Source organism: Oncorhynchus gorbuscha, linkage group LG26, assembly GCF_021184085.1.
Source record: "Oncorhynchus gorbuscha isolate QuinsamMale2020 ecotype Even-year linkage group LG26, OgorEven_v1.0, whole genome shotgun sequence".
Taxonomy (NCBI): Eukaryota; Metazoa; Chordata; class Actinopteri; order Salmoniformes; family Salmonidae; genus Oncorhynchus; species Oncorhynchus gorbuscha.
Window position 1 is genome coordinate 21,661,991 of NC_060198.1, and position 23,491 is coordinate 21,685,481.

General features: G+C 42.3%; 1 protein-coding gene across 1 annotated transcript; it reads right to left on the bottom strand.

The window, feature by feature from the left end:
- Positions 1–9,215: 9,215 nt before the first annotated feature.
- LOC124016492 (neuronal pentraxin receptor-like) lies at positions 9,216–16,813 on the bottom strand (the record flags this gene model as incomplete). The annotated part of the gene is made up of 5 exons (XM_046332063.1): positions 9,216–9,833; positions 10,139–10,318; positions 11,031–11,272; positions 11,683–11,986; positions 16,112–16,813. Coding segments are annotated over 5 exons (1,686 nt in total), but the record flags the coding sequence as incomplete, so codon positions are not given.
- Between the last annotated feature and the right edge of the window lie 6,678 nt (positions 16,814–23,491).

A 23,491-nucleotide genomic window follows, 5' to 3' on the forward strand; every position in this document is an offset into this window, starting at 1 on the left:
TCCAGTCTCGTTGTTTGTGAAATAGCAATTGTAAATATTCTCAGTACAACTTTTGTCTTGTGGCTGTTTGGACTTGGAGACTATTTATTGTTTACACGGTTGTGTTTTGGTCCTGCCTGGTACTTATTGCATTTACCAGACTACATCCATATTCATAAATGTATACATTGATTCTTTGTAGTAAAAGCTATATATTTTCTATAATCCTGAGTTGTGTTTTTCCATATCCAGTACGCAGGTTTCCATTGACCCTGCCCTATTCAAGCACCTGGGGCTTGAAGAAAAGGCTTCACACTGATGCTGAATGTGTGTGTGTGTTTGCGTGTCTGTGTGTGTGTGTGTGTGGTGTGTGTGTTTACAATTCAGTGTGTTTGGAGCAGTGGGGTTTTAAATTGAACCTGTGGCGAGTGTCCTGGACAGCACAGGATGTGACTGGCAGCAGTGCGAGCGAGGGTTTGTGCGTCAGTGAGTAACAGGGTGGTCACTAAGTAGCCTAGCAGGAACCGTCCTTGTCCCACACACAGTGTTAATCTGCACAGTATGTATAATCCCACTGTTTGTCCAAATAGCCATGAGCTTTATTTCTTTCTCGCTCTCACTCACACACACTGCCAAGTTATTTGCTCACAGGCGTGCAAAAGCATGCATGCCCAAGCACCTCTCTCACCATACAGTAAAAGTCTACTTACTAGATATGCTTAAACCACACGTATCTAGCCTGTGCAAGCAAGTATTTATGAGCTCTACTGCTACAGTAATACTTAAAGCTCTACCCCTATGCAACACACAAACACATCAACACGGAAAGTCCAAATATATGCAATCACATGTAGAACATGCACAGTGAACATCAATTAATATAATTTCCTATTCATGTGTTATAGCCACCATCTAATAATTTTGAAACTGAGATGTAGTAGGTTATTCATTGACACAAAGAGGAAAAGGAAGGAAATACACATAACTCACATTTGAAACAGACTTTACTTTTGGCCATTTGAGCTTTTCGGGCTGTGCATTTCAAAACCAGTGAAGACAAGGACATGAACACACAGAGTATACCAACTCTGACAGGAAAGAAGAGGAAAAAGACAGAGATGCCAAATTTGCCTAAACAGAGTAAAAACCTGTTAAAAAATACAAGTAATACAAAAGAGTAATTTTCCCAACACCGACTATAAGACATTGTTTGGTTAATAGAGAAAATATCTTGTTTATTCATTTTCTAAGCTGTACAGTTTGCCACAATATCACAGAGACCATAGAAGTGCAGACATGAGCCGAACAGACCAGAGGCAGGCAAAACACTGATCACACTGCAGAATGATGTTGGAATAATAACTACAGTAGAGAAATGAATGGACATTTCTTTAATATGGGTAAATATTAAAGAAAGGAACTTGGAACTTAGTCATAACCAGGGAAAGCGACAGTGATGTGTGGTTAGGGTAGGAAGGGTAGGCAGTGTGAAAATATATGATAAAATAACTAATGAAAAATAAATAAATATACTTTTTTTAATCAATATTCATTGTCAACTTCATTTTTTTCTGCATGATAAAATACATGTCTGAACTAGTACTACTACTTCCCAAATTTGCAGTGATCTGGTACAAAACGCACAAGGAGGCAAGGGGAAAGGCAGCCTCGCCATGTACCTTTTCCCCGCCCTTCAAATTCAAACTCAATGAAAGGAATTGACATGACTTGCGCATTCATGTTTCTACCTTATACTGCCAGCTAACGGATGAAGGCAGGTAAGAGAGCTTTGCAAGAGGATAGTCAGAGCTCGTCCCTGCCTATTGTCATGACTCTCTGTCCTTGGTGAGGCTCAAAGCTGCCAGATCAGCTCGGCACAGGGTTGACAGATAGCCAGACCCCTCTCCCACCAGAGAGGAAGGGGAGTTGGGCCGGTTTTATGACATAACGCCGGTCGTAAACGTTCTCTCTCGTGCCCTGCAGTACTGAATAAAGGAATGTGCTGTGGGTAGAGAGACTCTTGGCTAAGAACTCTAACAGCAAAAGATTGGACATTGGAACATTTGTTTTGAAATCAAAACGTTTGGAATTGTTGGTGGGGATCCAAACAGTAATCATGTCATATAATTTATTATTTTGTGATGTCATTAAGGATGGCTAACAAGATAACTGTAACTCTGAACGTGTATATGTCCTAGTTATCAGGTTTGCATCTAAATGTTGTATACAATACATTATTAGATAGAAGAATACTTTTTAAGTATGAAATACTTTTGTGAAGATAGAAATTTGATTTTAGCCTTCTGAATGAGATATTGGCTTTCATATTAAACTTGAGCCCAGTCAGTAACCCCGTCCTCGTGAGCACATATATTGTGTCAACAGGATGGAACGCCCTCCTAGGCCAGAGTGCTTAAAAGGACTCGCTGAGAATTTAAATACAGACCAGAGAACGTGAGGACGTGGTCCACACGTTGAAATGGTTAAAACTACAAGACCAGAAAATGGTAAGACCCTCTGAAACTCTCGAAGAGTGAAGAAGGTGAATACCAGACCAAACATTCACAGTCTGCAGCTGGTATGTGAAGTAGTCTAGGGCAATTGACCAAAGACGGGATGGAGGAATAGATCCCTTTCACCACCGTGTGGTACACCTGAAGGATCCATTCTAATAACACTCCAGAATAAAGAAGCATACAACTAAGGAAATTGTGACCTATGGTGGACAACCAGAGACATCAAACTACAGAGAGAGAACAGAGAAAGACATCAACGTGTAAATATATGTTGCATTTCTAATCCGAATGTGCGGTTGTTAGGGTGCTAAATATTCTGACTACAGTGAGCGTAGTTTCCAAATGTATGTACGAGAATTTGACTCTGTCTCTCCCTCTCCTTACATAACCCCCCTTCCATTGTTTATCAAGCCATCATATCAGGTCAGTCCAATAGGGACTATATAATCACTGTATATAGATTTTTCTATTGTGCTATTGACTGTATTGTTGTTTTTTGTCGCACTGCTTCGCTTTATCTTGGCCAGGTCGCAGTTGTAAATGAGAACTTGTTCTCAACTGGCCTATAAGGGTTAAATAAAGGTGAAATAAAATAAAATAAAAATAGGGACTGTTGTCATTGCATTAGTAATCAATAACCTATACTGTGTGTATGTTTAGTTAGTTAGTAAATAAATAATGAAGCCAATTTGTGTATCGCTGATTCATCACTTAAGTTAGGGTACGTGCAGATTTACGAAGTCAACAACGTTCAGAATGAGAGGTAATAATTAATATGAGGTAATAATTAATAATGTACTGTTATTGATGTAAGAGATATTTAGATCATCTGTAGAGTTTAAGTCGAGAGATAGTAACTCAGGAAACAACTTTTCCCGTGGTGCCCCAAATTCCTAATGAGTTAATTGTTACATGATTAATTTAATAGAGTAATAATTATAAGTAGTAGGTCATTATTCGATAAATAGCAGTCATCACATTGGATTTTCTAGAGAAACAGTGTGAAGACCAACACCTGAGTTTAGTGACCTACATCTAAAGAAAATAGAAAATAACATGATAATTCCAAACTGAGTTGTATCAACGGAAAGACTGGCTCTGTGGCTGCACTGCTAGCAGCCGACTCTACTGCTTCCCCTGCCTGCTGTTCTCCACCAGTGACAGTGTGTGGACAAGAGTCGGTTACTGCAACTTGAACAATTTGTCTATAGCGTTCAACAAGCGTGAGAAAACTGTGTCTCACATCAAAAGCTCACAGATTGGCAGCTCACGGATTGATCTGGTATTGAATGAACAATGGAGATTGAATATCAGCATGCGCAATGCAAAGGTAAAAGAGAACCGTGAGATTTTGAAAGCCCTAGCTAATTAATGCTACGGCATGCTACCTAGGTAAACAGACGGTGGCATTTTGCGGCAATGATGAGAGTGCCAGCACATCAACCAGGCCTTAGGGCAACTATGTGGATCTATTTACATGCCTTTGCTGAAAGAAATGAACAGTTAGCAACCCATCCAGAGACCGCCACCGTGTTTCGCTTTTGCTCATGGCCTATGATGGAATTTTCAAGGAAACTGATGCGCTCTTCCATGTTCTGCAGAACAAAGTGATGGATATGAGTGTCTGCCATCCCCAGATCAGCGACACAATGAAAGCACTGGAACGGCAGCAACAAGACTTTGATAGCTTCTATGAGTGATTTGAGCAGAAATGTAATGATCTGGGCCTGGAACGAAGCGAAACTCATAGTAAACAGCCGATCATAGTAAGGAGAGGGCAAATCTATAGCAACACACTGGACAATATCAATGTTCAGATGAGAGCCAAGTTTGACCACTTTTGTGAACTTAATTTCCTTGGTTTAGTGGACTGCAAAAAAGGTGAAACAATGTCACAAACGTTTGACACCAGCAAACAAAGAGCCTGTCAAAATATGCCAAGTACTTCGATTTTGTTAGATTTAAGACTGATCTTGTCGGATTGTACAGTTCACAAATGGTACAAGACAAAACACCTGGACAGCTCCTCAGCTTTTTGTTCCAGCATGACCTGACACAGACTGTCCCGAGGCAACAAAGTTACTGCAGCTGGTCCTCACTATACCAGCCACAATATTGAGAAGTAATTTTCTGCGCTGAAACAGATAAAGACATACAGTCGAAAACCGGAATCAAGGATGACCCTCATCCCTTGCCATCATCTCCATCACATTCAGACCAAGAGACTTTTAAAACTGAATGCAAACAGGGGGAGTTTTACAGTTCAGTCACTGATGTCTTTACCCAGAAGGACAGACTTTGTTAATTAACAGGTAAATGTAAATGCAAGAGTTTATTTATAGTAGCGCCGTCTACTTTTATGACATGACATGTCTATTGTGTAAGTATATATGTCAATTAGTAGTGCTGACTACTAGGCACAGAGCGCTGGAGGAGATGGCTGCTGTTTTACGGCAATTGTGCTATAGTGTGTGTGTTTTTTCGTGTTATTTGTAACTTATTTTGTACATAATGTTTCTGCAATCGTTTCTTATGACCAAAAATAGCTTCTAGATATCAGGACAGCAATTATTCACCACGTACTGGAAGATTTTTTCTTTAACGAGTCGGAGGCGAAGGATTTACTCCAGACAAGACCCTCATCCCTGTCATTTGCAGGAGAAAGAGATGGAGATATTGGGGACGTAGGTCTGTCTGCTTTATAAGGATCTGACGGCGAGTGGGTAATCTGCCTTTACCATCGGTTCTATTAACCAATGTACAATCGCCGGATAACAAACATGGATTAACTACGAGCACGTATATCCTACTAACGGGACATTAAAAACTGTAATATCTTGTTTCACCGAGTCGTGGCTGAAAGACAACATAAATAACATACAGGTGGTGGTTTTGCACTTTTTCGGCAGGATAGAACAGCCGCTGTAATGAGGTGCGCACTGGCGGCAGAGAAGTCAGGCGCAGGAGAGCAAAAACTGATTTACAACGGTGTCGTTTAATAAACATAAACCACCGTCAACAGAAGAATACATGAAATGGGTCAAACAAAACCCGGTAATAACTGTCACGCCTTGGTCATTGTATTTTGTGTTTTTGGTATATGTTTGGGTAGGCCAGGGTGTGACATGGGTTTATATGTTGTATTCGTATTGGGGTTTGTATTATTTGTGATTGCGGCTGATTAGGGGTGTGTCTAGTTAGGCTTGGCTGCCTGGGGCGATTCTCAATCAGAGTCAGGTGCTTGTCGTTGTCTCTGATTGAGAACCGTATTTAGACAGCCTGACTTTCGCGTTGTATTTTGTGGGTGTTTGTTCCTGTCTCTGTGTAGTGTCACCAGATAGGCTGTAATAGGTTTCACGTTCCGTTTGTTGTTTTTGTATTTTTCAGTTATTTCATGTACCGCGACATTCCTTCATTAAAGTCATGAATAACCTACACGCTGCATTTCGGTCTGACTCTCTTCATTCAACAGACGAACGACGTTACAATAACCAGCATACCGTTCACAAGCACTACAAGAAACAATTACGGACAAGGACATAGGGGGAGAACAGAGGGTTAAATACATAACATGGAATTGATGGAATTGGAACCAGGTGTGATGGAAGACAAGACAAAACCAAAGGAAAATGAAAAGTGGATCGGCGATGGCTAGAAGGTCGGTGATGTCGACCGTCAAATGCCGCCTGAACAAGGAGAGGGACCAACTTCGGCGGATGTCGTGACCTCTGGTAAAGACAATGGGTGAGGGTCTATGTATATTTGTAAACAACAGCTGGTGCACAAAATCTAAGGAACTCAAGGTTTTGCTCACCTGAGGTAAAGTATCTCATAATAAGCTGTAGACCACACTATTTACCAAGATAATTTTCATCTATATTCTTGGTAGCTGTCTATTTACCACCACAAACTAATGCTGGCACTAAGACCGCACTCAATGAGCTGTATTTGGCCATAAGCAAACAGGAAGATGCTCATCCAGAGGCGGCACTCCTAGTGACCGGGGACTTTAATGCAGGGAAACTTAAATCCGTTTTACCTCATTTCTACAGCATGTTAAATGTGCAACCAGAGGGAAAAAAACTCTAGACTACCATTACTCCACTCACAGAGATGTGTACAAAGCTCTCTCTCGCCCTCCATTTGGCAAAAATGACCATAATTCTATCCTCCTGATTCCTGCTTACAAGCAAAAACTCAAGCAGGAAGTACCAGTGAGTACCAGTCGGTCAATAAAAAAGTGATCAGATGAAACAGATGAAACAGATGCTAAGCTACAGGACTGTTTTGCACTGTTTTGCGTGCTCAGTCCACTCCTGTACTCCCTGTTCACTCATGACTGCACGGCCAGGCACGACTCCAACAATATAATGAAGTTTGCTGATGACACAACAGTGGTAGTCGTGATCACCAACAACAACGAGACAGCATATAGGAAGGAGGTCAGAGACCTGGCCATGTGGTGCCAGGACAACAACCTCTCCCTCAACATGATCAAGATTAAGGCGATGATTGTGGACTACAGGAAAAGGAGGACTGAGCACGCCCTCATTCTCATCGAAGGGGCTGTAGTAGAGCAGGTTGAGAGCTTCAAGTTCCTTGATGTCCACATCACCAACAAACTATCATGGTCCAAACACAGCAAGATAGCTGTGAAGATGGCACGACAAAGCCTATTCCCCCTCAGGAGAATGGAAAGATTTGTAATGGGTCTTCAGATCCTCAAATTCTACACCTGCACCATCGAGAGCATCCTGATTGGTTGCATCACTGCCTGGTATGGCACCTACTTGGCCTCCGACCACAAGGCACTACAGAGGGCAGTGCATATGCCCCAGTACATCACTGGGGCCAAGCTTCCTGCCATCCATGACCTCTTTAACAGGCGGTGTCAGATGAAGGCCCTAAAAATTGTCACAGACTCCAGAAGCCCTAGTCATAGACTGTTCTCTCTGCTACCGCACGGCAAGCGGTTCCGGAGATATCAAATCTAGGTCAAAAAGACCTCTTAACAGCTTCTACCCCCAATTGACTCTGTACCGGTACCCCCTGTACATACCCTCGCTATTGTTATTTTATTGCTGTTCTAATTATTTGTTACTTTAATTTATCTATTTTTACTTAACACTTATATTTTCTTAAAACTGCATTGTTGATTAAGGGCTTGTAAGTAAGCATATCACTCACCTGTTGTATTCGGCGCATGTGACAAATAACATTTGATTTGATGTTGTGTGTGTAGCGCTGTTTACAAGTAGACCGACTCACTTGCATTTGGGTCGCTGTCTGTGGTGCTGAAAGTCGCCTGAGTGAGGCACAAGCAATTACGGCCTGTGAATTTGAGTCTAATGGTTGTTGCTGTTTGATGGTTATCTTTGTGATCGTGTCATACCGATAAACACTGTAACACCGTAGCTTTATGAGCCTCAATAGAATGTGCCTACCCCGCCTCAGACCCCACGTCACTGGATGGCAAGGTGTAGATGAAGAGGGCTTTCATACATTGAATTATATATGAATGTGCATTGATATGTAAAATTAATACACGCCTGCAGTATAATGACATGCATTTAAAACCATTGTTATTCATATCACTGTTTACATTGAATATAAAATCATTATATAACACAGTTTATACATGACAGTACAACTTGGTACCAATACTTATTCTGGTGTTCTAGCAAGTATCAAACTTTGCGCTATACCATATTGTGCAACACAGTTATTCAATGAGTTTGGGTAACAGCACTGTCCAAGTCTAAGACATATTTTCTGGACCAATTCAAGCCACACATTGACATTACTGGATACAGTTACTGAATTTGAATTAGTGCCAAAGAGATTAGTTCATATCTCTGTTTCTGTAGTTCTTATTAGTCATAGGCAATGATTAGACATGCTGTATTACTAAGATAGACTATTTATAAAAATGTTAACGAGAAGGAATATGAAAAGAGATACAATAAGAATGCTATTTTGAAACAAGTTGATACAAAAAGTTATTTAAAAAATCACACGGTTGTGTGTTCTTAATGTCTGCATATAAAATGTTATATAAAATCATAATGTACACTTGCGTTATCCCCTTCGGTTAGACACAAGTCAGATGATAGAGAAAGCTATAGATACCCAATTGTTTGCTCCTTTTGAGAAAACAAAATCGGCTCCTCGGACCTAGTGCTTGGCCATAGACCAGCAGTTGAAATGCAAAAGTATGTATGCCTAGCCGACCCACTCTGTGTCCTGTAGCTCAGAATAAACTTAATCAACAATAGATGTAAAACATAGAAAAATAAAACATGCAAAACAAAACAAAATTACCCCTTGAGGGATAAATAAAGTATTTTGAGTAGTTACAAAACCAGTGTCAATCCCACTTCTAAACACGCGCCTCATTTCCCCATTCCTTTACTCCCTTTCACCCAAGCTCCACCCATAAATTCACTTCACAAATTCACAATGTATAATATACTGAACATTGCAGATAGAAATGTGATGAATAGAGCTGACATGATTCCTTAATCTACTGTCAGTTAGGCATTCCTGCTGTTCTACATAACTAGTTGTTCAGATAGAAATATGTTACCTCCACAATGTTTTGCCCTACTTCAACACAGCTGTATAATATGACACGTACAGTACGGCTGGGAAATTGCCAGGATTCTCACGAATGTTATCATGATACTTACATGTAGGTGACAATACTGATTCTCACAATTCTTTATGTATTGCGATTCGATACTGCGATTTTATTGCAATTTGATGTTCCAAAGAGATTGCTCTCTATATGTCTGCTGAAGAGAGACAAGAGAGCATGAGAAAATGAGTTTTGATCAGTCATGGAAATAAAAGCATTGAAAACATGTTGGCTCACTATTTTAAAAGAAAATGGAGAGCAACAAAATACCAGCGTTCTGGTGTAGGCATAGCTGACTAGTGCTAGCTAACACTACCTAGCAACAACAACAAAAAGTATCACTATAATATTGTCCAAAAGAATATTGCGATATGTAACTGTATTGATTTTTCCCCAATCACTTGTCCTACTTTGAGACGCTTTGTAAATAAGGTCCCTGGATCTTATATCACCCTTCCCCTCACAGTGGGGTGTTGGTGCGTTTGGCAGCAGGGCTCCATGGGCACCTTGGTGGCTCCTCCGAACACCTCTACTTCCCGGTTGGTCCAGGGGGCCACATTACCCTTTGGCTGGGGGCTGTGCTGGCTGCAGTGGGCCAGGCTGAACACCTCGCTGGGGGTCAGGACCTGCTCCCATACGTTCCACTGGGATAACTCCCCCACCATGGCCTGGGACGAGTCAAAACGCCCGCCCAAAGTGTCCTACAGGCAGAAGGAGTTGGAGGAGTGAAAGGGGTGAAAAGAGGAAGGGATGTGTCAGAGTTTGGTCTAGTGGTAAGTCCGGACTTGGCATTGCCCTGAGAGACTGGGGTTTGATGCTCAAATCCCCCACTTCAACTTTGCATGTTCCTCTCACCTGCCCCTTCTCATTTCATCCCTGTGTCTATATCTCAATGAACAATAAAATATGTTCTCCTTTAAAAACAACAACCCCCTATAGGTCTATGCCTTTGAGGTCTCTTCAACCTGCCACTCCTCACCAAAATACCAACCCCTCCAGGTCTTACCTGTTCCTGCCCCAGGATGAGGACTCCCCCAGGCCTGATGTGGTGCCAGGCTGCCAGGCCCTGCCCCTCTCCTCTCAGCTTGCCCCCCTGGTAGGCCTGCCACGCCCCACCTCTCTGGCTCCAGCTTACACAGATGTGGTGCCAGCTGCCCCGAGACAGGTTCAGAGGTAACTGCACCACCTAGGGGTGGGAGGACAACAGTTTGGGTTAGTGTGAGTGTTAGTGCTATAGTGCAGGTAATGCAGTGATACTGCAGACTATATTAGACTGCAAATTTAGTATTTAAGATGGCAATAGCAAACAATTCAATGGACAATCAATCATACGACGAAGTGGTTCTCAGTACTGACCCTAAACCATGTGTTGTAAAGAATATCCTACACTAAAACTCAATATTATATTAAATAAAATATTGTACTTTTTAAGTGTTGATATCTTGCTGCTTAACACACTGTATGGAGACATTACAAAATTTCCCCCTGGAATATATTAATCCAGCTCTTTTATTACAGTAACATTTGAGGACTGCAGTATTACTTTTTCAAAGGCACGGACTGCCCTTCCTCAAGGGCACAGCCAGCTAGGTAGCTCTCTATGACTTCCAGGCAATGTATTACCATAATGGCCTCATGCTGATCTACACTACACTCCCAGCTCTAGCCGAAACGGTGCTTTGTCTTTGTCCCAAATGGCATCCTATTCCCTATGTAGCACACTAGTTTTGACCAGGGCTCTGGTCAAAAGTAGTGCAGTACATAGGGAATAGGGTGCCATTTTGGTTGCAGGAATCATACAACAGTAAACTCTCAGGCACTTTTATAGCTTCATCTTAAATTGTGCTGTGTCTAACTCAGTGTGCCCTAAAATATTTCTGCTCTGTTTCCTCCTTTACCTTGTCGTTAATGAGCAGCTCCACAGGGGTGTGCATGCCCTGCAGCAGGACTAGCTCGTTTGGCTGCTCCACTACAGCGTAGGAGAAGGGGGTGCCGATGCCCCCCTCGGTGGGTCTCAGCCAGAGGCACACGGTGAAGGCACGCATCTCAGGGATGGGGTGCTGCACCACTGCGTACATATAGTTGGTACGCGCTGGGAAGGACAGCTTGTAGCCCTCGGGATAGGTGTACTCTGAAAGTCCTGGGGTAAGGAGTTATGGGTGGAGAAATAGAGAGGGATGGAGAGTGTTTGAGTAATGAAGTAATTTGGTAGGGGGGGGGGGTGTTGAATAGACTTGTCTTATTAGGACTGCGTAGTGTATTTGGGGGTTTATACAACGGCTACATCACACATTTGACTTCTTTCCTGCCCCCATCTCATCTCTCTTCTGTGATATATCCACTTGGATTTTCTTTCTTGTTATGTAATTTGTTCTTATTCTGTATCATAATGTGTTGATGTCGTTTTCATAGATTGATAATAAGTTACCTTTCTGGTACATCAGAAACCTCTTAACCTCCCCCACCATATAAATTAATATAATTCAGGTATGACTATCACTCATTACCATTGATCTTCTCTTACACCTAACCCTCTGCCCCTCCTCTCACCCCCCTCCAGGCCAGCGATGCGGTGGTGTAGGGAGTTCATCCCCTGGTCGATCTCTTGCCAGTGTCTTTGGGATTCCTTTCGCAGGGCCTTCCTCTCCTTCTCCAGGAGTTCCAGCTTCCTCTCAAGCTCTCCTTCCAGATCCTCCACCCGTGGCCACTGCTTTGGTCCATCCCCTGCCTGTCCCCCTGGCCCTGCCTCACCCCAACCATCAGGGGCCTCAGAGAGCCCACCACCACCTCTTGAAGTCATCGCAGTTGCTGCATCTGTGTGGTTGTGAGGGAACGCCAGCGGTCCGATATCTGACTTCATGGGAGGGAGTGTGGGAGGGAGGGAAGAGCAGACAATGAAATACAAAGACAAATGAAGCCAACAGTGGTGTAGTACATTTTGAGTGTCTCTGTCTTGTCTCGGCGAGGACTCATAATTTCTTCCCGAGACCAGCGGAGTAAAAAACGTGGAATTATAAGCTTCCATTCAATAAGCACATAAAACCACTTAGCCAGGCCAAATATATACACTCCTGTCTTGAAACATTCATACCTGAACAGTCTTTATATCTATTATAGACATGTTTGGGCAGTAGCGAACCTATTGGACCTTGGCCTTCAGTGTGTGACAGGTTTATGATTCTGAAAGGACAGCAACGGAAATACCAGCGCACTCATGGACGAGAGCTCACTTTTTGTAAAACACAAAGGGCCAGTGGTGAGGTGGAAACTAAATGTCAAGGCACATGGCGAGACCCAAATGCAGACACAGGGGTCAGATGGTTGGAGTCCTACAATGTTTTTTCTTAATTTTTTAATCCAAAGGAGTAGGCAAGAGAATGGTAGTGGACAGGCAAAAAGGTCAAAACCAGGTAAGAGTCCAGCAGGTACAGAGTGGCAGACAGGCTTGTGGTCAAGGCAGGCAGAATGGTCAGGCAGGTAGGTACAAAGTCCAGAAACAGGCAAGGGTCAAAACCAGGAGGACTATAAAAAGGAGAATGCAAAAAGCAGGGGAACAGGATAACCTCTGGTTGACTTGGAAACCTACAAGACAAACTGGCACAGAGAGACAGGAAACACAGGGATAAATACAATAAGCAACACCTGGAGGGGGTGGAGACAATCACAAGGACAGGTGAAACAGATCAGGGTGTGACACTATATGCAGGTATACACCGTATACCCACTTTTTTTCCAGTGGGTATTGCACATATATTTTTTATACATTTTAACTCTATATCTGACATGGTACAGGTGTCTTTTTTTAATCCCATAACCATGTGTGTGGTTTTTGTTTCAAAGTAGATTTGTTTAAGTACCAAGAATAACTCTATGTGACCCTGATTGAGCCCACTGCAGTAAAATGTTAACTTCTTGTTGAAAGTTATTCTTGAAAAGGGAGAAGCTAACAAATATGCAACAACGTCCTCTTTGATAACACCTGCTGCAGCTGCTGCAAATTAGTCTACAACAAAGGATAGCTAGCTAGACCATGTGAAAACTATTGCTTGCTATTGCGCAGTGACCCGTTGGCCTTTGGGAAGAGAATGCTTTTTTGTTCAAATGATCCCACCGATTACAATTCAAAATGTGATTGGTTGATTCCACTGTTACTCCAAAATGTTTCCCTAACACAGTTGAATGGCAGATGCCTTCTATCTAGCTTCTGATGGCCTAGCCAATGGCTGATTTAGCTAGCCCCAGAAATGACCAAAGACAAATCCTGATTGGATATGTGTTAACCCTTTCCTTTCCAACAAAAACTGAAGCGATTATAAATCAGAACATAATTGAAAAGAGTAATATAATTGTAATTATTATTGTTATTATTATTTTATAAATCCTTTGCCCTTCTCTGAAGGTGTAGAAGGTCCTCATTGTTCCCCACTGTGTTTGGGTTAGTCATTTGTAGAGTGGCTCTATTTGCCCTTCGTATATGCATGTTTTTCTCACCATTCTGAATGTCTAAGAAATCCATAATGCATGTTCTTCTGAAATATGAACACAGAAATACTGGACATTTGAACTCTTATTATGGTGGCAATTTGACTAAATTACAATCATGGTCTTGAGTTGGACTCTAATTTTTCTGGTCTCGGTCTTGACTCGGTCTCGGACCCCCTCCGATCTAGGTTTTGACCCGATTTGCTCTGGTCTTGGTCTTGAATCGGTCTCGCTTTTAGGTGGTCTCGAACGCAACACTGGAAGCCAGTTCGATTTTTGGAGCTGCACTCACACTTTTTAATGTGCTGTGATTAATGGGGGCCTTTGTGTTAGATAAGCACTCTAATCTCCGGATTTGTTATTCTTTTTATTATGGACAATCAATTATGTGCAGAGAAATGCAGAAATAGTGCCAGGAAAACAAGTAATGGAAGGCCCTCTCAGTCAATAGTCAGCCAAGCCAACACTACAACTGCAGCAAAGCGAAGTGCAGTCAAATAGACACACAGACAACGCAACATATTATTATTATTACAGTGAGGCACATGCTGTTACATATAGAGCAGTGGTTCTCAACATGAGGTACTAGTACCCTTAGGGGTACCTCACCTTTCCACATGGGGTACATTTGTTAAGATTATAGGCCTAATGATCAATTGCACCATGACTGGGGGTTCAATGACCAAAGACGGTAGGACCACAGATACAGAGGTACACCACTGATACAGTATAATAGTAGTGTGCTAGGCAGAGGCTGAAAAAAGAACATGAAGGTCTCTGCTCTCAACAAATATAGGTAACTGGTCGGATGAATAATTTATTATATTTTCTCCTGAAGAAATGGGGTTGTACATCACATGTTGCTTGGCAGTCAGCTATAAAGCCGCTTTGTGTTACTCTACTCTCTCCTCCCTCCTCCATCCCCCCTCTTCTCCTCCCCTGGGCTAGTTATGTTGGGAAGCAGAGGTGCCTGGAATAACAAATCCTCATGTATCTGTAGACTAGGCCTAACCAATTATCCTACAACATTCTAGTTTTGGGGTTTCCATTCATCAAATTGGCTAAATGTAACTTGAGTTGTGAAGCAGTGTTGAGAAGACATTGTAATGATGCAACAGCAACAAGTGATACCAAAATATGTAAATAGATTTTGGTGAAGTAACTGATTGGTTCCTCAATATTGAGTTGAGCTCTAATAAGCTATAGCCAAGTCGAATACAATGTATCTAATCAATTTCAATATAATGCAGCTAATCAATTTTCATGGACAATAAGTCAGATGTTGATATACAGGTAACTGCCAAAATAAAGGAAACATTCGAGTAAACGAGGGATATAAAGTACATTGAATGCAGATGCTTCCACAGGTGTGGTTCCTGAGTTAATTAAGCAATTAACATCCCATGCTTAGGGTCATGTATAAAAATTCACAGTTGCCCATTATTTGGGAGTCCTTGCTATCCGGGGTCCTTGGGACTTTGACTTTAACTCATTGAAGTTGACATTCAAAATGGTTTTAGGTCAGGGTTAAATTCAGGGTTTAGGTAAGGGTTATGGTTAAAGTTAGGGTTTACGGTAAGGATAGGGATTAAGGTTAGGGTTTTAGGGTAGGGATGTCCCAAGGATCCCAGATAGCAATAACCTTTATTTTAACCATGGCTACAAAAATAGATCTCAGTGACTTTGAAAGATGGGGTCTCAAAGGAGCATAGGATGTTTAAAGGGTGTGTGTGTGTGTGTGTGTGTGTGTGTGTGTGTGTGTGTGTGTGTGTGTGTGTGTGTGTGTGTGTGTGTGTGTGTGTGTGTGTGTGTGTGTGTGTGTGTGTGTGTGTGTGTGTGTGTGTGTGTGTGTGTGTGTGTGCAAGTGTGCAAGTGTGCAAGTGTGCAAGTGTGTGCAGGTGTGTGTGTGTGCAAGTGTGTGCAAGTGTGTGCAAGTGTGTGCAAGTGTGTGCGTGTGTGTGTCACCAGATCTCAACCCATTGGAACACTTATGGGAGATTCTGGAGCAACGCCTGTGACAGTGTTTTCCATCAACAAAACACCAAATTATAGAATTTATTGTGGAAGCATGGTGTCACATCCGCCCAATAGAGTTCCAGGCACTTGAAGAATCTATGCCAAGACTCGCTGTTCTGGCGGCTTGTGGTGGCTTGATGTGGGTGTTTCCTTTACTTTGGCAGTTACCTGTAGGCGGTCATCTCACCTAATCTAATACTGTCCCTGATTTCTATCAACTGGAAATGGTCTCAATTAAACAGTAAAACCACGCAGCCACACCCACACCGACATACTGCGGTCAGAGACGTGAGTAGAAATTCAGATTGAGTGAATGCTATCTAGGTCTGCCAAGCAGGTCAGCTGACACACAAGAGCGGCAGAATTAGCCTATTCACTGATTTATTTAACGATACAATAACAAGTTCGTTTAAAATAAAGATATGTGATAGTGGAATTCAACACCAACAGACATGACACACGTTTCTCCAATTATCCTTACCTCCAGTTTCTCTATGCGGTCTTTCATCTGAACGATAGCCTGTTCCAGCTCGTCCACAGCCTGAGCGGTGAGCAACTGTGCCACAGTCGACGACGGAGCACGGTCCCGGACTACGAGCCGGACCTCATCTACCCTCTTACCTCCCCAGAGCCCCGCGCCTCTATGCCCCTCTATTCCGCTCTCACACTCAAAAAGCTTGCCTGACAGATCCCTAATGGTCCGCTGGTCGGTGATAATCTGGTCCTTCTGCTGGAGCACTGTCTGTTGTAGGTCCTCTGCTGTGGTGCGGAGGTATCCCCAGTCTTCTCCGGCGTACAGCGACGGGTCTTCAGCTTGTTGCTGAAAGTTTTTGGGGTTGCATTCTCCGGCGGGGACTGGGGTGCAGATAAGTTGACTAACCTGCCTAGTTCCACCGACGGCATCAAAGCCGCTGGCGACGTGGAAGAAGGTGAGCGCTTCTCCGTGCTGCCTTTCAGAACCATGGAGAGCGCCCAGGGGACCCGCTCGCGCCACGGAGCCCCCGGGGAAAGTCAGCTGCACTCCAGCGTAAGGAGACTGCGACTGGTTGTCTGCCACAGGCTGCTGGGTAGATTCGGCAGCGGAGCCGGTATGGACCGCGGCGATGATGCAGATGACTGCTCCAACGAAGGCCACCATCCCGGCGGCCAAGATGATAACAATGAACTTCAGGTTGGCGGCGTAAGAAATCAATAATTATGAGAAAAAAAACGTGTCTATCTAGTTCAACAACACTGAAATAGCGCAGCCTGAGTAAAACATTTTTGGCAGGTCAAACAATCCATGAACATATCATGAAAGAAGCATTTTATGGCTTTGCTAGGCTTTTAGTCAATATATAGGATATGTCCCACATAATTTAATAATTAGGCTGTAATGAATGCAGATACACGCTCCAACCGTTTCTATCTCATCCCTCTGTCTCTTGGAGTCAGTGTTGTAAGGCTCCTCTATCTCGTCATCACCAGGACAACCAGAGAGAGAGAGAGAGCGCGAAACAGTATGCAAATCAATATCAAGAGGCGGGAACGGGAGATGGTGCGAATGATATGAGACGGTGTCTCGCATCACATTTAGATCGAGGTGCTATGTGTTATGTATTTATGTCGATCAATGCATAACCTAAATAACAAAACAGTCCAACTCGTGGAACTGTAGTAGCCTAGGGTATCATAAAGCTCGTACAGCGGGTTCTCATCAGGGATGATGCTCGGGCACATAGCACACATTCTAGCGCGCGCCCCCATTAGTCAAATCCAACGTTCCCGGGAGACAGGAATACTGATGGTGGAAGTGTTGTAAGCAGTGGCGGTTCTAGTTTGTATGGCTCCCTGGGAGACCCCCCCCTTCAGACTGTACAAAGTTAGATATACGCTATTTGATAGATTCACCCGCTCCCCCTACATTTGGCTTCCAGTGGGGAGACCTGAGGTCAACCTACCCACGCCCCCTCCCCATCTCGTACTTCTGAGTGGGAGACGTTCCCAGGCAGTAGCCTGCCTAGCTCACAAACTAGAATCAGAGCGCCCACTCCGACAAAGTTAACTGACCCACAGTCCCACACCGTGACATGATATCATTAGCCTGACATGCATATGAGCGATAGAAAACAGATCGCGCCAAATGTCACCATTCCGAATATTTTTGTTGTTTTTTTTGTTGTTGAATTTTTACCCCTTTTTCTCCCCAATTTTGTGGTGTCCAATTGTTTAGTAGCTACTATCTTTTCTCATCACTACAACTCCCGTACGGGCTCGGGAGAGACAAAGGTTGAAAGTCATGTGTCCTCCGATACACAACCCAACCAAGCCGCACTGCTTCTTAACACAGCGCCATCCAACCCGGAAGCCAGCCGCACCAATGTGTCGGAGGAAACACTGTGCACCTGGCAACCTTGGTTAGCGCGCACTGCCACAGGGGTCGCTGGTGTGCAATGAGACAAGGATTTCCCAACCGGCCAACCCCTCCCTAACCCGGACCATGCTGGGCCAATTGTGCGTCGCCCGGCGGCCGGTTGCGACAGAGCCTGGGCGCGAACCCAGGGTCTCTGGTGGTACGCTTATCGTATCTTGCCGGGACGGCATGGGGTGCCGCACAAAAAAAATACAAAAATAATAATAAATAAATAAATACGAAAAATAATATTTACAAATATTCCGAATGGTGGCGCAGTGGTTAAGGGCGCTGTATAACCATGAGATCATTCCTAGCACGACCGGGTCATGTCACGACCGGGTCATGTTAGCAAAGGTAATCTCATCTAGACACAGCACATACGTGCAGAGTGGTGTGTGTGTGTGTGCGCACTCTCTCTCACTGGCTGCTCACACATAAATGACACCAAAAGGAGATTGGAGTGAAAGAAGAGTAGACAGCCTAGGTATGTTTATGGAAAGCTTGTCCTCTGCGAGGCAATGCTCTAACATATGTTTCAGAGAGAAGAACAATGCCTAGACTAGGCTCTGTGTTCGCTTAATAGAAGAATAGTACAATAGGCTGGTGTTGGCACTCTTCTCAGAGACCGAGGTTGAAGGGGAATTCATAATAAAAAGAGACAGAAAGGGAGATACATTCAATGGATGACAACCCAACAGTAACAGGGCATATATATTTTCCAATTAATAATTTCCATTAATAGAGCTCAAATATTAAGTATTTTAGGTTACAGTTTTATCCATAAAACAACTACATAGCTTGCCTGAATCCAGTCCAGGAGAGTTCATAGGGTTCATTGGATCACCACAGGTTATACATGTAATGACAATACAGGACTACAGCTGTGGCATCACATTGCAGTACTTATTAAACCACATCACCATTTAGATTTGGATAAATCTGCATGTAATCCCTTACTGAAAAACACCTGATTTCACATGTAAAGTCATGTGAAATTTTGTTTTTGGAACACTTCATGTGTCACATTTTGAATGTGAAAACGTGCTTTTGGAACACTTCACTTGCGACATTTCATATGTGAATTCATGTGTTTTTGGAACACTTCACATGACAACAAAAATGTGTCGTTATGATACACACAGTGCTTTTCACATACAGTGTTTTCAACTTACATTTATTCAGTGATGTAAAGTACTTAAGTAAAAATACTTTAAAGTACTACTTAAGTCGTTTTTTGGGGTATTTGTACTTTACTATTAATATTTTTGATGACTTTTACTTTTACTTAATTCCTAAAGAAAATAATCTACTTTTTACACCATACATTTTCCCTGACACCCAAAAGTACTCTTACTCATTTTGAATGCTTAGTGTCACGCCTTGGTCATGGTATTTTGTGTTTTTGGTATATGTTTGGGTAGGCCAGGGTGTGACATGGGTTTATATGTTGTGTTTTGTATTGGGGTTTGTATTAATTGGGATTGTGTATGATTAGGGGTGTGTCTAGTTAGGCTTGGCTGCCTGAGGCGATTCTCAATTGGAGTCAGGTGATTCTCGTTGTCTCGGATTGGGAACCGTATTTAGGTAGCCTGAGTTCGCGTTGTATTTTGGGGGTGTTTGTTCCTGTCTCTTTGTTGTAGTCACCAGATAGGCTGTAATTAGTTTCACGGTCTGTTGTTTTTGTATTTAGTTCAGTTATTTCATGTACCGCCATACTTTCATTAAAGTCATGAGTAACCTACACGCTGCATTTCGGTCTGACTCTCTTCATTCAACAGACGAACGACGTTACACCTAGCAGGAGAGGAAAATGGTATAATTCACTTTTCAAGAGAACATCCCTAGTTATCCCCACTGCCTCTGATCTGGCAGACTCACTAAACACATGCTTAGTTTGTAAATGATATTTGAGAGTTGGAGCGTGCCCCTGGCTATCCGTAAATAAAATAAAAACTAGAAAATGTGTCCGTCTGGTTTGCTTAATATCAAGAATTTGAAATTATTCATTGTTGTACTTTTACTTTTGCTACTTAAGTATATTTTAGCAATTACGTTTACTTGTGATACCTAAGTATATTTACAACCAAATAATTTTAGACTTTTACTCAAGTAGTGTTTTACTGGGTGACTTTCACTTTTACTTGAGTCATTTTCTTTGAAGGTATCTTTACTTTTACTCAAATATGACAATTGGGGACTTTTTCTACCACTGCTTATAAAACAAACAACTACATTGTGTATGTTTATTTGTGCAAGAATTATTATTCAATATGTCCTCCCCAGGGTTTTGAACTCGCCATTCCGAACTTCCTGCTATGCCACCATGTCTCTGTCAATGACTGATTTCACCTGTATTCCTATACTTTGGCCTTCAAAGTAAATCTCAGCTTTGTTAAAAATACGCTCAAGAAAAATTATTATATTTATCCTAGTGATTCAGGAGTAACATTTGAAATATATGAAAATGCCCTTCCAACATTTGACAGTAATCCCAGAAAAACCTAAAATTGATAAAAAAGGTACATTAAATCAATGATGAGAGAATAGTCAGATTAACTGATGACTAAAATAGGAGTGCAGATGGCACTATTTTGCAAAGTGCAGAGCGGTATTATAGGTAATTTGTAGGGAACGGGGCACCTGTCTCACCCCCGGGAGGCATCCCGGTTCTAAAACTAATGCAATCACTTGGTACAAACTCCTTCCACCGGGGCAACCCGTGCCAGATAATCGAATCCCCTCAATATCTCACTTGAAGTGTTCCAAAAACCCATGCTTGCACATGATTTCACATGTGAAATTTCCTAGCGGTTAGATTGTTGGGCTGGTAACTGAAAGGTCGCTGGTTTGAATACCCAAATGGACAAGGTGAAACATCGGTTAATGTGTCCTTGAGCAAAGGCACTACATCCTAATTTGCTCCAGGGTTGCTATACAACTATGACTGACCCTGTAAAACAACACATTTCACTGCACCCATCTGGTGTGAAAATATAACACTTACATTTTTTAAATTTAATTTCACAAATGTAAAGTATTCCAAAACCCATTTCATCTGATTTCACATGTAAAATGGCACGTGAAATGTTTCAAAAACACGTTTTCACGTGAAATATCACAAAGTTTTCCAAAAACATATGATTTCAGTTTAATGGTATCACATGTTGAAGTGTTGCATCCCCAAGTTGTCACATTTCTTTCATATGAGATCATGTTATCACATGTTGCTTCACACGAGATAAAGTGTTCACATGTGTTTTTTCCATAAGGGATTACATGCATAATTGTTGTATGTATTGCTGCTGCATAGGCCTACATCTATAGGCAGCCTTCAGGGTTCCATTCAAACTGTGAAGGGTTTTAGTGTAGGGTATGCTACACCACTGCTGTTGAATGTGAGAGTCAATGATGTATCTCTATGGAGAGTGCAGCTGTTTAAAATTCCAGTCATGTCTCCGGTGGTTTTATGGTGCCACCTAGTGTACAAATAGCCATTAGACAGACAGACCATGATTACTGCGCCACTAGTTTCATGAGAGCTCAAGGGCCTTCACTATCTCGCCTCTCACTTTCTCTTTCTCCCCCGTTTTCCGTTCTCTCTATGTCTCAGCTCTCTCTCCCTCTCTTTCTTGTTCTCTTTCCCTTCTTTTGTTTCTTTCACTCTCTCCATCTCTCTTTCTCTCATCAATCAATCAAATGTATTTATATAGCCAGTATGTATACTTAAGCTGATATCTCAAAGTGCTGTACAGAAACCCAGCCTAAAACCCCAAACAGCAAGCAATGCAGGTGTAGAAGCATGGTGGCTAGTCCTCTTCTGGCTGTGCCGGGTGGAGATTATAACAGAACATGGCCAAGATGTTCAAATTTTCATAAATGACCAGCATGGTCAAATAATAATAATCACAGTAGTTGTCGAGGGTGCAACAGGTCAGCACCTCAGGAGTAAATGTCAGTTGGCTTTTCATAGCCGATCATTGAGAGTATCTCTACCGCTCCTGCTGTCTCTAGAGAGTTGAAAACAGCAGGTCTGGGACAGGTAGCACGTATGGTGAACAGGTCACGGTTCCATAGCCACAGGCAGAACAGTTGAAACTGGAGCAGCAGTACGGCCAGGTGGACTGGGGACAGCAAGGAGTCATCATGCCAGGTAGTCCTGAGGCATGGTCCTAGGGCTCAGGTCCTCAGAGAGAGAGAAAGAAAGAAAGAGAGAAATAGATAATTAGAGAGAGCATACTTAAATTCACACAGGACACCGGATAAGAAAGGAGAAATACTCCAGATAAAATAGACTGATCCTAGCCCCCCAGACACTTAAACTACTAGCAGCCGTATTTAGCACTAACTGAAGTTTATTTAGTGCTTTATCCGGGTAGCCGGAAAGTAGAGCATTGCAGTAGTCTAGCCTAGAAGTGACAAAAGCATGGATTAATTTTTCTGCATCATTCTCTCTCTCCCCCTTTCCCACCAACATCTTTCTTTCTCTCCTCCCCCGTATCTAGCCCCCCACACACAATTGGGCATTTTTATATGACCCTAAGCATGATGGGATGTTAATTGCTTAATTAACTCAGGAACCACACCTGTGTGGAAGCACCTTCTTTCAATATACTTTGTATCCCTCATTTAGTCAAGTGTTTCTGGCAGTTACCTATATATTAAAAACAAAGAAACTTCAATTTAAGTGAGAATAGGCATTGGTCTGAAGCCAAAAAATAAAGGAAGTTTACATGAGCGCCATAATACCTATTCCACCCATGCTCTAACAAGGTTTTCCAGGACACAGCTATGACCTACTACAGTAGCTATATTGGTATTGTACTTAAAACTACTGTATACGTAGGCAGGTTGCGATAGATTCAAACCTTCTCAAACAGACTATTTCAATACTCTTCAGAGGGATAATGGACTTTACATTAAACTAACAGATTTTGATGGGGATTTTTTATCATGTTACTTAGATTTTAAGACAATCAAACATTCTCAGTACCCATGAACTATTTACATGAAAATGTACATAATTGTTTACTGAAGAAAGGCCTAGTAATAAACTGCCTGTAAACAAAAGTGATTTATAACTAAATATCAAATTTACCACCAAATTTAGATGCATCAGATATAGTCAACTTTGTAAATACATTTCAGGGATGGCCACAATGTCTCTTGACAAGCTACAGGTTTATGTAGGCTTTTTTTGTTCAAGCCCAGTTCTACCACACCTGATTCTACTATTCACGGTCTCGATGAACAGCTGAGGTCTTGATGAACAGATGAGTAGTAGAATCAGATGTGGTAGCGCTGAGCTTGATCAGAAAAGCCTGCATAATGCTTTGGATCATCAAGAGCAATATTGATAACTCCTGTCATCATCAGAATGTCTAGTTAAATAGACCAGACTGTCCATTTTTTTTAACCTTTATTTAACCAGACAAGTCAGTTAAGAACATATTCTTATTTTCAATGACG